This window comes from Dendrobates tinctorius, unplaced genomic scaffold, assembly GCF_039654945.1.
Source record: "Dendrobates tinctorius isolate UK_male_01 unplaced genomic scaffold, ASM3965494v1 ptg000020l, whole genome shotgun sequence".
Classification (NCBI taxonomy): domain Eukaryota; kingdom Metazoa; phylum Chordata; class Amphibia; order Anura; family Dendrobatidae; genus Dendrobates; species Dendrobates tinctorius.
The window spans coordinates 25,737,409-25,751,413 of NW_027361688.1; the positions used below are offsets into that span (position 1 = coordinate 25,737,409).

Here is a 14,005-nt window from a genome sequence, read left to right on the forward strand (position 1 = left end):
GTTGCATTGGAGACCGACCACCGCTGCGAGACAGGAAACCGTGCAGCGCTTACAAACTTTTCTGTTGCGCGTGTAAACGGTCTCGAAGCTGCTGTCTAGCTTTTAAGCACCGCGCCGAAGCTGGCCAGCTTCAAAACAGTTTACACGCTCGATAGAAAAGGGTTTACATCTTTTGAGATCTGGCAGCGGTGGTCGGTCTCCCATGACAACGAGCTATAAACATAAGAAAAGTGTTAATATCTCAAGAACGGCTGGAAATTTTTATTTGGAGTAAATTGCTAAATTGCTTGTATTTACAAGCTCTAGCCGACCATATCGATCTGTGACGTTGGGAGCAACCCTTTAGGACTTAAGGACACCCCTCCAAAAAAAAAAAGACCTTCCAACCTATTTCTATTAGAACACATAACAGTGCCACAGAAACATCAAGTCAGTGACAGTCATAGTGGCCTAAGATAGCGAGAGCCATTGGAAGTACTGCCCTTTCTCTAAAAGTCTCCATACACATGGGCAGCCAGTCCCAATTTCAGCGGTACTGGCCGGCCACCTGGTGTGTATGGGGGCTCTCCAACGTTTCCCATTCAGATGATGTGAGAAGAGAAAAGAACTGGGCATGGGGAGTTACAGTGCCCAACCGTTTTGCCTTTGGGGAGCTGCCTGACAATGGCTTACTCCACTCTCCCTTTTGGAGACACATTCACACTCTGCCGTTTAGAGCATTCATGGAATACGGAGGAGATACATATCATCCAACTAATCATTTGGCTGACTGTCATCTAAGGTGTATTGGGACGTTTACCTGGGACAGCCTGATGTCATTGGTGCCTAAATGGCAGAAAGGACCCAGTAAATTGTGTACACCTTTTCATGCACACTCAAACACTGTGTGCATGCAAGTATTAAGGCACAAAGCGCTGTAGGTGCCAATGAATCCATGTGGCAGAGTAAGCATGTATAAATTGCTACAGCATCAAGTGTGTACGTAAAAAGGATCTTTCACTTTCAAAAAAAATGTAATTTATTTTACCTGGTGTTAATGCCGCTGTTCTCCTGAATCTGGAAATGTTTTTCTTTTGTTCCTACGCCTCTCTGTTCCTGAGATATGTCCTCCTCTTTGATGTGTGTGTGTATATATATATATATATATATATATATATATATATATAGTGGCATGTAAAAGTTTGGGCACCCCTAGTCACAATTACTGTTATTGTGAACAGTTAAGCAAGTTGAAGATGAAATGATCTCTTAAAGGCCTAAAGTCACAGATGACACATTTCCTTGGCATTTTAGGCAAAAATATATTTATATATTTTTATCTTTTACATTTTAAAAAATTCCAAAAAGAAAAATGGGCCAATGTAAAAGTTTGGGCACCCTGCATGGTTAGTACCTGGTAGCACCCCCTTTTACAAGTATCACAGCTTGTAAACACTTTTTGTAGCGAGGCAAGAGTCTTTCAGTTCTTGTTTGAGGGATTCTCATCTATTCTTCCTTGGGAAATTCTTCCAGTTCTGTGAGATTCCTGGGTCGTCTTGCATCCTCTGCTATTCTGAGGTCTAGTTACAGATTTTCAATGATGTTAAGATCAGGGGACTGTGAGGGCCATTGTAAAACCTTCAGCTTGCGCCTTTTGAGGTCGTCTGTTGTAGATTCTGACTTGTGTTTAGGATCATTATCCATTTGTTGAAGCCATCTTCTTTTCACCTTCAGTTTTTTACAGATGGTGTTATGTTTACATCAAGAATTTATTGAAATTTCATTGAATCCATTCTTCCCTCTACCCGTGAAATGTTCCCCGTACCTTTGGCTGCAACACAACCGCAAAGCATGATTGATCCACCCCAATGCTTAAAGGATGGCGAGATGTTCATTTCCTGAAATTCTGTGCCCTTTTTTCTTCACACATACCTTTGATCATTGTGGCTAAAGAGCTCTGTTTTAATCTCTTCGGTCCACAGGAGTTGTTTCCAAAATGCATCAGACTTTTTTAGATGCTCTTTTGCATACTTCTAACACTGAATTTTATTGTGAGGACGCAGGAGAGGTTTTCTTCTGATGACTCTTCCATGAAGGCCATATTTGTGCAGGTGTCTCTGAACAGTAGAATAATGTATCACAACTCCAGAGTCTGCTAAATCTTTATGATGGTCTTTTGCAGTCAAGCGGGAGTTCTGATTTGCCTCTCTAGCAATCCTACCAGCAGCTCTCACTGAGATTTTGCTTGGTTTTTTAGATCTTATCTTGACTTCTACTGTTCCTTCCATTTTTTAATTACATTTCAAACTGAGGAAAGGGTAACTTGAAAACGCTTTGATATGTCCTTATAGGCTTCTCCTGCCTAGTGGTCCTCCACCATTTTCATTTTCGGAGTGCTAGGCAGCTGTTTAGAAGAATCCATGGCTGCTGTTTTGTCACCAGGTTAGAGGCTGGGTTTTTATAAGGCTGGAAAATTTGCATCAGCAGGCCTTTCCTAATGATGATAGTGAACAAGCAGTAACCCTAACAGGCTAATTAAGGTCTGAAACTTTGGTCAAAGTTATGTGAGCTCACAAATCTCCAAGGGTGCCCAAACTTTGGCATGAACACATTTCCCTTTTTATAATTTTAAAATGAAAAAGATGACACTATATTTTTTTTTTCCTAAAATAGAAAGGAAATGTGCCGTCTTTAACTTTAGGCCTTTTAGAGATCATCTCATCTTCAGCTTGCTTAACTGTTCACAATAACAGTAATTTTGACCAGGGGTGCCCAAACTTTCACATGCCACTCTGTCTAGCCCTTTTAGTCAGCTAGGCATGATCATCAAGAAGATGCCATGGAAATGTTAAGGACCAGAACCACGCCCAATTGGCTAAAAGGATCAGATTTCTATACCGTGAAGAGGAGGCCATATCTCGGGAACGGAGAGGCGCAGGAACAAAAGAAAAACATCGTCAGATTCAGGAGAACAGTGGCATTTACATCAGGTTAAAAAAAATACAGATTACTGGCAAGTAGTAGATCTTGTTTAAAAATAAATTAATCTGAAATCTTAATCAAAATAGCAAAGAACTTTGAGAATTTGATTGGTTTTGGGTGGAGCTACCCTCAAAAAAGCCAAATAATGTGATTGTAATAGTAATACATAGCAGATATGAATAGTCTTGTTTCATGGCATGGAGGTGGTTAAAAACTGACGTTAGCAAACTCAGTGCACCGCGTAGAGCTGTTCCCCCTGCTCGCACCCCGCAGTCCTTCTCCTTGCCCACACTGCCGGCTTCTGAAAGCGAGATTGATGCGGCTGTCCATTAAAAAGCCGCCAGGTGCTTGCAAGCAAATGACTGGAAAATGTTCTCAAAACCAAAATAGCATACTTAAAGACTCCGAGGGGACGCTTTCACCCAAACAGGGCATTATAAATGACTGCTTTACTGTCTTTTTTTATTTTTTTCTCTACCTTAATATTCTGGAATCCGACAATAGTCTGTGATGTTCATCTGCCTCTGATCCATATATCGCATATATCTTAGATGTTCTGACAGTATTTTATGGAGAAAACCAAGGTAGCAACCAGAAAATGACCCCTAAAACTTTACTTTTATTCAATAATTAAAACCTGGACAATCCCAGTTCATAGGGTACAGGGTGATAATTAACACAAACACTAGACCAAGAATAGTAAATACTCAGGGCCACTACACTCGCCCTAATAGGCCCTAACAAGTCCCTCCCTGGCCGCGGAGGTTAGCACCCTAGTTGTTGACGATGTGGCGCCCCCGCTCAACGTCGGTGACCCTATAACACCCTGAAAAACCCTAGCCGACGACGAGGATACACAGAAAAAACACAAACACACAATAAACACCCGAAAACAACCCCTGGTGGAGAGACTATATGTCGTCTCTAAAGGTGTAAACTTGTCTCGTAGTACGGTCGTGGGCATATAAGCCCACCCTAATTTTATCTCGTAGTACAAAAGGCTTATGCTGCGTACAGTGACAGACCGAATATAGCCCCAAAGGGAAAAACGTTTACACAGGAAAAATGCAAAATGCAACCACAATAATGCACAATCAATGCACTTCGGGTAAATAACCACAGAAAATCCACCAGATGGAAATTAATGGCATATAAATGGCGTAAAGACGCTGATTAAGCATAAGTAATGGACATAATAGTCCTAAATGTAAACGGGGACGGCAGTGACGGCACTCTCCCTAAATTGCAGGGTGCCCTAATGACCAAAAAACTATTTTGCCATCCATCAATCTGTCAGCGTTAAACATTGATACTTATCAGCCATCAGAAGATATGAGACCCAGCCCGACGCGTTTCCCCCTCCTAGATGCTGAGGGTTCATCAGGGGCAAAGGAAAAAAGGGGTCTCCTCACCCCAGCCGAGAGATCAGTGCAATGGGCGGCGTGTTTTCTGTGTCTCCGACGCTCATATTGACCGCGTCCCAGTTGTGTCGTCACTTCCGGTGACGCGCCGTGGTCACGTGTAATACAGGCGATCATTTCAGTGGAGTGTTTGTGTTTTTTCTGTGTATCCTCGTCGTCAACTAGGGTTTTTCAGGGTGTTATAGGGTCACCGACGTTGAGCGGGGGCGCCACATCGTCAACAACTAGGGTGCCAACCTCCGCGGGCAGGAAGAGACTTGTTAGGGCCTATTAGGGCGAGTGTAGTGGCCCTGAGTATTTACTATTCTTTTTCTAGTGTCTGTGTTAATTATCACCCTGTACCCTATGAACTGGGATTGTCCAGGTTTTAATTATTGAATAAAAGTAAAGTTTTAGGGGTCATTATCTTGTTGCTACCTTGGTTTTCTTTTTGCCTTGATCCTAAAAATATTTTTTGTGGTTTTAGTATTTTATGGAGCCCTCTGTACCAGGCCACCATCTGATGTGTACGGGGGGGGGGCTCCTGGCTGTCCCACGACAGATCATGTCGGGGGAGAGAAGCCTTTGTGATTTTAAAGGTTGATCCTTTTGTCTTCCAGAAGATAAACCGTTTCTTTAACAGCCTGGCAGCAGCTTTTTCCCTCTCTGTTCAAGACACATGAGCACTTGACTGAGTCAAGGAGGCGGAGGCTTGCAAAGTGCTTTGACACTCCCACAGCACTTAAGTCTCTCTTGTATATACCATAAATTAAATGAGCATTTTTTTGTCATCGTCAGGGAGCAATCTATTACACTTATAAAGGAATAGTTAACATTATCTTTCAGAGATTAACTTGACCAAAAAAGTATTTATTTTGGTTTTTTTGGGGGAGTGGGGGATTGTTCTGACAGACTCTCTTTAGAGAAACAGAGATAGAAAATGAATTTAAAAAAAAAAAAACCTCTACTAGCTCCAATTTTTATCTGTTTGTTTTCTTTGATCCTCTGTGCTCTTTGGCGCTCACCTATGCTCCACCCAGTATCCACCCAGTAATATTTTAACAATGGGCTGCAGCAGGAGCCTCTCCCCTCTGCAATAGAACTAAAGCTAGCCATACACGTGAGATAACGGCTGTTCATTGAATGAGTGTCCATGTATTTTCCATGGAAAGAGAGGAGAAAGGTTTCGCCAGGCTCCTTCAGCAGTGGGTAATCATTGGATCAGCTAATAAAAGTCCAACAGGCCCGATCCTTCTCTCTGCCAATATCCTTTTTCAGGGGGTGGTTGGGAGGCTCCCATACAAATCAGATTGTCCCGCTCTTTTTAAAGATTGCTAAGCCTCCACACCTCCTGGTAAGATGGTAGGTCCTTGTTTGGCCACCAGCTTGAGATGAAACTGGTCAGAACTCAGCGGGACATTATTCGCCATGTTTTCCAGGATTTATAGGTTTATTGTTTCTTCAACTTCCATTGTGACTGAACATGTTTATTTTTTAGATCTTTTTGCATCTCGTTTCCTTTGTCTCTTTTTCAGGGATCTCCAGACGGTCCGAACTGGTGTTGGTGGCTCCTGTCTGTGTTACCTTTGGATCCGACATACCAGATGCTGATTCTCTCCATGACCTCACTAAAAGAAAGGCTTTTCCACTTGAAGCACATTCTGTCCGTGTTCCTACAGAACAGATCTTAGGAATCGTCCATCCTTCTTAAGATGTGTCCTCTCCGTCCATTATATATATAAAAAAAAAAAAAAACAATGGTGCTTACTGGGCTGCCATCACTTGCCATTAATGGAAACCTTGACATTGGATTCAAGTATGAACTGAATGATTTAAACAAAAGTTCATTTTCTGACAACACATTCCTTTTAAAGGGAATGTGTTAGCAGATTTTTGCTAGGAGGAGGCTGAGACACAGATTTCAGTGATGTGTCACTTATTAGGCTGTGTGCTGTTGTTTCAATACAATGAGTATTTTAACAGCAGGAGATTATCACTGCCCAGACTACAGCTCACATGCCTGCTAGTCCAACCACACCCCCAGCACTGATTAGCAGCTTACTGTCTGAATACAATGTACACACAAAGCTGTGGTGTGTGGGGCGGTCTCAGCTTTCTGAGCTCTGCTACAAGCTACAGCTACACAATGTGATTGTGTCACAACTGCTGCACCCAGTAAGCTAAGTGATACCTCGTTGGAATCAGGGTCTCTTTTCCTACATTACGCAGCTATAAAATGAGGTAGTAAAAACCTGGTAACAGATTCCTTTACGATGTCTGAAAATCCAATGACGTCACTTCACTTTCTCCATTAACATCTTCAATGAAAGTTTTTCTAAAAAAAAAGTTTTTAGCATGTCCACAAGTTTGATATTGGCCATTTTTTCTATTTTACAATGCGCTCTTATTTCCAACAAACCAGTGGCCAAACTGTTGCAAAGTGATTTTACTATACTTTTACTGCCTTTTGCTTGATTTACTAAGTACTTTAATATTTCCTTGTTTCTCTATTTATTCTGATTTTATCTATAAGGCTTATTTGTAGGCAAGCTAAGCCGAGCATTGCTTATAGAAGGGAATTAATTTGTAAAATTGGAGCGGCTATAAAAGTTGAAGCTGGTTACCGTTTCCCTGCAGTAGTATCCCGCAGGCACTCTTGCACTTTACGAAATGGTTTAGCTGACTGTCATCATATTTCTGTTCATGAAGAAACTTCTTTTTTTTTTTTTTTAAATTTTGTAAGTACATTATGTAGCATTGTTCAGAATTTACAATATTTGCAAAACTTGGATTTTGTTGTAAGTGCTCATTTAACAGGTTGTCCAGGAACATGATGTTGATGACCTATCCCTGGAATAGGTAATCAATGTACAGATCAGTAGGGCTCCGACACCTGGCCGTACCACGGGTCAAGTTGCCTAAACAGAGCTAAGAAGCAGCAAAGCAGCCCATCATTGTCTGTGTAACAGTTTCTGCCAGGTGCTGCACATCAGCTCCTACTGTACTGCTCATCTGCAGTACTCTGCAGTTGCTACTACACATTGATCAGAGCTGTGCTGTTCAGAAGTTTACATCTGACTGCCGCAGGAGCTAGTAACAGGCGATCCGTGGAGGTTCTGAGTGTCGGACCCCAGAGGATAGGTCATCAATATCATAGAGACTTGGAAAACAAAAGAAAAATGTCCCGTCCCTACCCAGTCTAGAATACATGATAAGAGCTTGGGTAATAGATTCAGCTGTAACAATCAGTACAATTTATTGTACTTCCATAAAAATGATTACGAGATGGCATGTAACATACACCTTTTGTGTTGCTCCTTCATCTTAAATGGGCCGATTCACCTCTTCGTAGCAACACGTTGCGCAAAAATGATGCATTTCTTAGCAACTTTTTTCTACCCGCTCCTACAACTTTTTGAAAAGTGAGTTTAGGGGGAATGGCCAGAGAGATTCCCTATAATTTATGCCAAAAGGGTGGCATAAAATATAGCAGAAATGTACTTTAGTCCTCGTCTGGAGCACATTTTCTGATGCTGGCACATGGACACAAGCACATTTACTGACGCTTGCATGAGCTTTTTTTTATGAATTTGGTAAATCTTGCTCCTGCAGATTCTGGATCAAGGCTGGTGTTCAAAATCAAATGTGTCTTGATAAATTATCCCTTCCCACTAAGCCTTTGAGAGTAAGGTTAAGTTCCCGCTATGGGTTTTTTATGTTGCATATTTTTGCTAAACAAACGCAGCATTTTACAGTTACAGCAAATTGAATGGGGTTTACAGAAATCTCATGCTTACTGTGCCCCTTTGGGATTTGTAGAAATCTCACGCTCACTGTGCCCTTTTGGGATTTGTAGAAATCTCACGCTCACTGTTCCCCTTTGGGATTTGTAGAAATCTCACACTCACTCTGCCCCTTTGGGATTTATAGAAATCTCACACTCACTGTGCCCTTTTGTTATTTGTAGAAATCTCACGCTCACTGTTCCCCTTTGGGGTTTATAGAAATCTCACGCTCACTGTGCTCCTTTGGGATTTGTAGAAATCTCAAGCTCACTGTGCCCCTTTGGGATTTGTAGAAATCTCACACTCACTGTGCCCCTTTGGGATTTGTAGAAATCTCATGCTCACTGTGCCCCTTTGGGATTTGTAGAAATCTCATGCTCACTGTGCCCCTTTGGGATTTGTAGAAATCTCACGCTCACTGTGCCCCTTTGGGATTTGTAGAAATCTCACGCTCACTGTGCCCCTTTGGGATTTGTAGAAATCTCACGCTCACTGTGCCCCTTTGGGATTTGTAGAAATCTCATTCTCACTATGCCCCTTTGGGATTTGTAGAAATCTCATACTCACTGTGCCCCTTTGGGATTTATAGAAATCTCACACTCACTGTGCCCTTTTGTTATTTGTAGAAATCTCATGCTCACTGTTCCCCTTTGGGGTTTATAGAAATCTCACGCTCACTGTGCCCCTTTGGGACTTGTAGAAATCTCACGCTCACTGTGCCCCTTTGGGATTTGTAGAAATCTCACGCTCACTGTGCCCCTTTGGGATTTGTAGAAATCTCATTCTCACTATGCCCCTTTGGGATTTGTAGAAATCTCACACTCACTGTGCCCCTTTGGGATTTATAGAAATCTCACACTCACTGTGCCCTTTTGTTATTTGTAGAAATCTCATGCTCACTGTTCCCCTTTGGGGTTTATAGAAATCTCACGCTCACTGTGCCCCTTTGGGACTTGTAGAAATCTCACGCTCACTGTGCCCCTTTGGGATTTGTAGAAATCTCACGCTCACTGTGCCCCTTTGGGATTTGTAGAAATCTCACACTCACTGTTCCCCTTTGGGATTTGTAGAAATCTCACGCATCCTGTGCCCTTTTGGGATTTGTAGAAATCTCATGCTCACTGTCCCCTCTTTTTATTACTAAACGTAAATTGATCTGCGGCACGTGTCACTGAGTTTTTTGTGCAGAATGTCCCCTTAGCATTTTATTACATGCGGAAAATCTGCAGCTAAAAAAAATGCATATGGGTTTAGTGTGTTTCCACTATAGGAAACATTTAATACACGACATACCAAAAAGAGGCAAAAACCACAGCATCAAAAAAGCAGTAAGAATACAGTTAAAATATGCACTCAAAAACGCAATAAAAAAACGCAAGTAACCTAATTTATATAAAATGTGCAACACCAAAACTTATCGTGGGAACTTAAAGGGGTGGTTGGAAAAAACTCTTCTCAATCCCTATAGCACCTATAAGCCTCTCCGATGTCGGTACCGTTACTGGATCTGCCAGGAATCGTGTCCGAAGGCATGGAGAGCGAAGCCAGCGCCGAATGGCCGCAGGGATCGAGTGATGTCACACGATCCCCAGGAGAGACCGTGCCAACACTGTTGGAATGGCGCCGACATCGGAGGCGAGTATAGGTGTTATTGTCCTTGTAGTGACATCCCCTTTTAAAAAAATAGAAGTGCCTTGACTTTATAGGTTTCTTTTTTTTTTGGGGGGGGGGGGGTTATAAGTATTGTTGTATACTAGGCACCAGCAAAGGATGAGATTTAGGGATTGATGGTTGCCTAGATCCTGTCCAAAAAATCTGGCAAATCGACCCAAAAGGAATAACATTTTTCCAAGTATCTGAAAATAGAATTTCTACCCGAAGCGCAAGGTTTTTTGTTTTGAAAAAAATGTAATAGTGAAGGTTGATATAGGGATTGGATGTATTGAGTCGCTCAGGTTGAGGTCTACATCAGCTAAACACTATCGGCAGCACTGGTTGCTATGGGTAGTCAGGCCTAGTGTTCCTAGTAACCAGTCTGGCTTCCATTACTCAGGTTGGCAGTTTGGAGGGGATGCTTAAGATGCCTTAGTAATTCCCAACAAGCCTGACACATCCCAGTAGCCAAGTCATGTAGGACATCCGCAGCCAATTGTAGATTATATAGGAATTTCAATGGCCGATTTATATGACCTGTTTCTAATTTATTTGACTACCTCCTGCTTTTTTTTTTTTTTTTTTTTTTATTATTATTTTCCTAATGTTTTAAACCAGTTTTAATTTTATGTTGCCAAGGAATGTGATCTTAAGGCCCACATGACGTCACTTAGGTTGTGGTGATTGATAAAATGGGATTTTAATAGACATTTTAAGTACATTATAGCAGTAAATGAGGATTTTGATATGCGCCTTTTCTGTCACTTCTGAAGTAAATGATTTCATTACATTTTTTTGCTCATGCCGCTTTACTTCGTTCTTTTTTTTTTTTTTCTATCTCCAAATAAATAACCTTGGAAACGGTCAGCATGCATGCATACACCTTTTTGTAGTTTGTGTTTCTTTATAGCAGATATCTGTGCTGTTCATCGCGCTATTCACACTTTTAAGAGTACGTACACGCGACAAGTCTTTCAGGCACATTCTGCTCCAAAAACCACCTGGAAAAGTGCGAAACGCTCGAAAGAACGGACATGCGCATTTCTGAAATGTAAAGTGCTGTGGAATATGTCGGCACTATAGAAATAAAATTTATTATTATTACTGTGTAAAAACAACCCGCTGATCATATGTTCAGTCTTTTGGGTGTCTTTTAACTGTTTCAGGTTTCCAAAGACACCAAGCGGTTAAAAGAAGCCTTCTTCAGGCGCTCAGTATTTTATCATAGGAGTCGATGGGCGTCTTTTATTAGCGCTGCTTTCACTGTTGAATGGAGTTAATAAAACATCCGGAAAATGGCAGTAAAAAAAATCTGCCACAAAAACGCTGAAAAATGCGTAAAAAAACCCCGAAGGCGATCAAAAAACATTGGAAAGCCCTCTGGAAAATTACCAAAATGCTAATAATAACTTAAAAAAAAGGTCGGCGTTTCCTAAAGCATCTTTCTGTTGCAAAACTCAGCAGGTTCACCCTCCTGAAAAAGACCTTTTGTATCCTAATATTTCAGAGAGTACCTAGGGCCCGGATTTAACAAGTACAATAATAATTTCATAGGCCAGACTACATTGTGTAACCATTTATTAATGGACTTACTTTATAGTTGTTTAGGTACTAAACTAAAATCTGCACCATTTCTGTTCTTAAAATCTACACTTATTTTCCACATTTTTGGAGCTTTATTTTAGTTTTTTGTTGCAGAATTGCCGGTGGTTTCACCTGCGGATTTAGGGTAAGGCTATGTTGACACGTTGCAGGAAATTTTCTCTGAGGATTTGGAAACAAATCCGCTACAAGTCCCACAGACAGACTCTGCATTTACTAAGTCCTTACTAGAAGTGAAAATCAAAAATAATTAGTTTCAGATTTGAAATCCACAACGTGTTTTCATCTTCTTGCTGTTTTTTTTTTCCCACAATGTGTGCATAGGATTAAAACATTTTTTTTTAACGGTACTTGTATTGTACTGTAAATTGCTGTGGATTTGCGGTGCAGATTCTGCACCACAAATCCGCCATGTGTGAACATGGCCTACGTTCACACTGTACTGACTTGTGTCCAGAAAATACACAGCAAATTACAGCACCAGCTCAGAACATAAGATTACAATAAATCTCATCTACACACTGCTGAAAATTTCAGCTTGGCAATTAATCTGCAGTGCAGATTTTTCTGCAGCGTGTCAATACTTTCCAAATTTCTGCATGGATTTCACCCTTTTCAATGGAAAAGTTGAAATCTGCACCAAAATCGGCATGCAGCAAGTGTGAATATCCCTGAAGAAGGCACATAGCCGAAACGCGCGTAGGGGTTGTGCCACTGCAGGTCCGAGGTAATTATTGTGTGGTTATTGAATTACTTCCTTTGCTCCTTCACTCTCCTATTTATTTTACAATCACTTTGGTGATACTTTAATTGTGGCTGTAGTCAGCCCCATGGTGGTATAGAGCCCACCTTAGTTAATATGTCTAGTATCAATGTCTGGAGTGTTTGTATATAGCTGTTACACACTTGATTGCCTCTGATCTGTGGTTCCACCGCTGGTAGTTTTCACTATTTTACTATCCCTTATAAATGTAATGTAAGATCTATGGTTTTCTTTTAAGGATTTCTACTCAATAAAGTATACTTTGGTTCTTTTACGTGCAATTTGTTCTCTATGTGGGTTATATCGATTCCTTGCACTGAACAATTTACACGTACTCCCCTGCATGGGCACAGGTGTTTATGGTGATTCACACTATGTGTTGTTTTCTACATTGGTTTACCAAAGTCAGCATGCAGCAAGTGTGGATTTTGCAGCAAAAAAGCTGCAGAGAAATACACACTAAATATGCAATGTGTGAACTTATCCTAGGGATCGCCAGTGAAATGAATGGATTTCCTTAAATGGATGTTCTGCGCATTTAAACAAAAAGTGCCGCCAAAAAATCCACATGTGGTGCAGCGTTTAAGAGGACAGGAAGTTGATACTCACCATTTTGAAAATTGTTGGAAATTATCCTGGCGGAAAATCCACACTAAATACTCAATGTGTGAACCTGGCATTAAAGCTTTTAGCCCATTCCAACGTCCTTTTCCCTATGATCGCTCCATCTAGTTGAGCAGTAAGTTCTGAACCCAGATCATGCAAGTGTCTCGGCTGGATTTCAAAGACTGATGAGCGCTGATGTCACTTGGTTGGAGCAATCAATTAAGGGAAAGGATGTTTTCTTCAAACTGTGACTGGGCCAATGTACTGTACAGCCCCGATGACTCGGCGGGGGTAATGGTGGTCCAGTCAAAGAGGCAGGTTTTACTTTATAGGATAACCACTACACCTATAGTTTGGCTACAAACATCAATGTCACGTTATTCCCTGTAGAAGCATGAGATTAGCTTAAGGAGGTTGTTCACTACTTTTTATTGATGGCCTACTCTTAGGATAGACCATCAAAATTTGATCTGTGAGGGTGCGACGCTAGGCACTACCAAAGATTTAGCTATTAATGGTGGTGGCTGGAAGTTCTCAGATGTTGCCGGACTGCAGAATCTATAGTGGCTGCAGCAGGGTAGTGCATATCCACACCCTAACTATTATAATAGAGACGGATCTGCAGTCACAGTATAGAAATGACGGAGGAGCATCCAAGAACGTAAGCCGGCACCAGTAACAGTTGATCGGTGGAGGTGCTGGGTGTCTCCTACCAATCAGATATTGATGACCTATCCTAAGTACAGGCCATCAATAGGATAGTTAAATAGTCAATTTTCTAATGTCCGGTTCCCTTTAAGAAAACTACTTAATAAAACTGTCAGTAATCATGTGATTGGTGCAGGTCCTGTTTCAAAATTTTTGGTCATCATTCTGTGATATTTGGCTAACTAGATCATTCAAATATAAACCCTATTTTTTCGACCCCCTGCCTTTGACATCCTTATGTCTTAATGACAACTCCTTTCAAACACTCCACTATCAGACAATCTCTTTACTGATCTACACTGAATTAAGTGCTCATGTGTTAATGCATTTATATCCTTCCATGTATTACATTTTACTTGTGTAGACAAAATACTAAATAGCGACATATACAGTAATTTAAAATAGCCCTCCTATATAACACCCTTGTGCAGTTAGGGTACTAAATAGAGACATATACAGTGATTTAAAATAGCCTTCCTATGTTACACCCTTTTGCAGTTGGAGTATTAAATAGAGACATATACAGT

The 14,005-nt window shown here is 41.1% G+C and overlaps 1 protein-coding gene across 2 annotated transcripts in view; it reads left to right on the forward strand.

Annotated features, from left to right (window-relative positions):
- The window catches only part of LOC141083564 (LON peptidase N-terminal domain and RING finger protein 1-like), a 67,705-nt gene extending 55,260 nt beyond the window's left edge, over positions 1-12,445 (forward strand). For both annotated transcript variants that reach the window (XM_073567908.1, XM_073567907.1), the window contains one exon: positions 5,897-12,445. In XM_073567908.1, the coding sequence (XP_073424009.1) occupies positions 5,897-6,052 (156 nt within the window). In that variant the 3' untranslated portion in view covers positions 6,053-12,445. The remainder of the gene's footprint in view (positions 1-5,896) is intronic.
- The last annotated feature ends 1,560 nt before the right edge of the window (positions 12,446-14,005 follow it).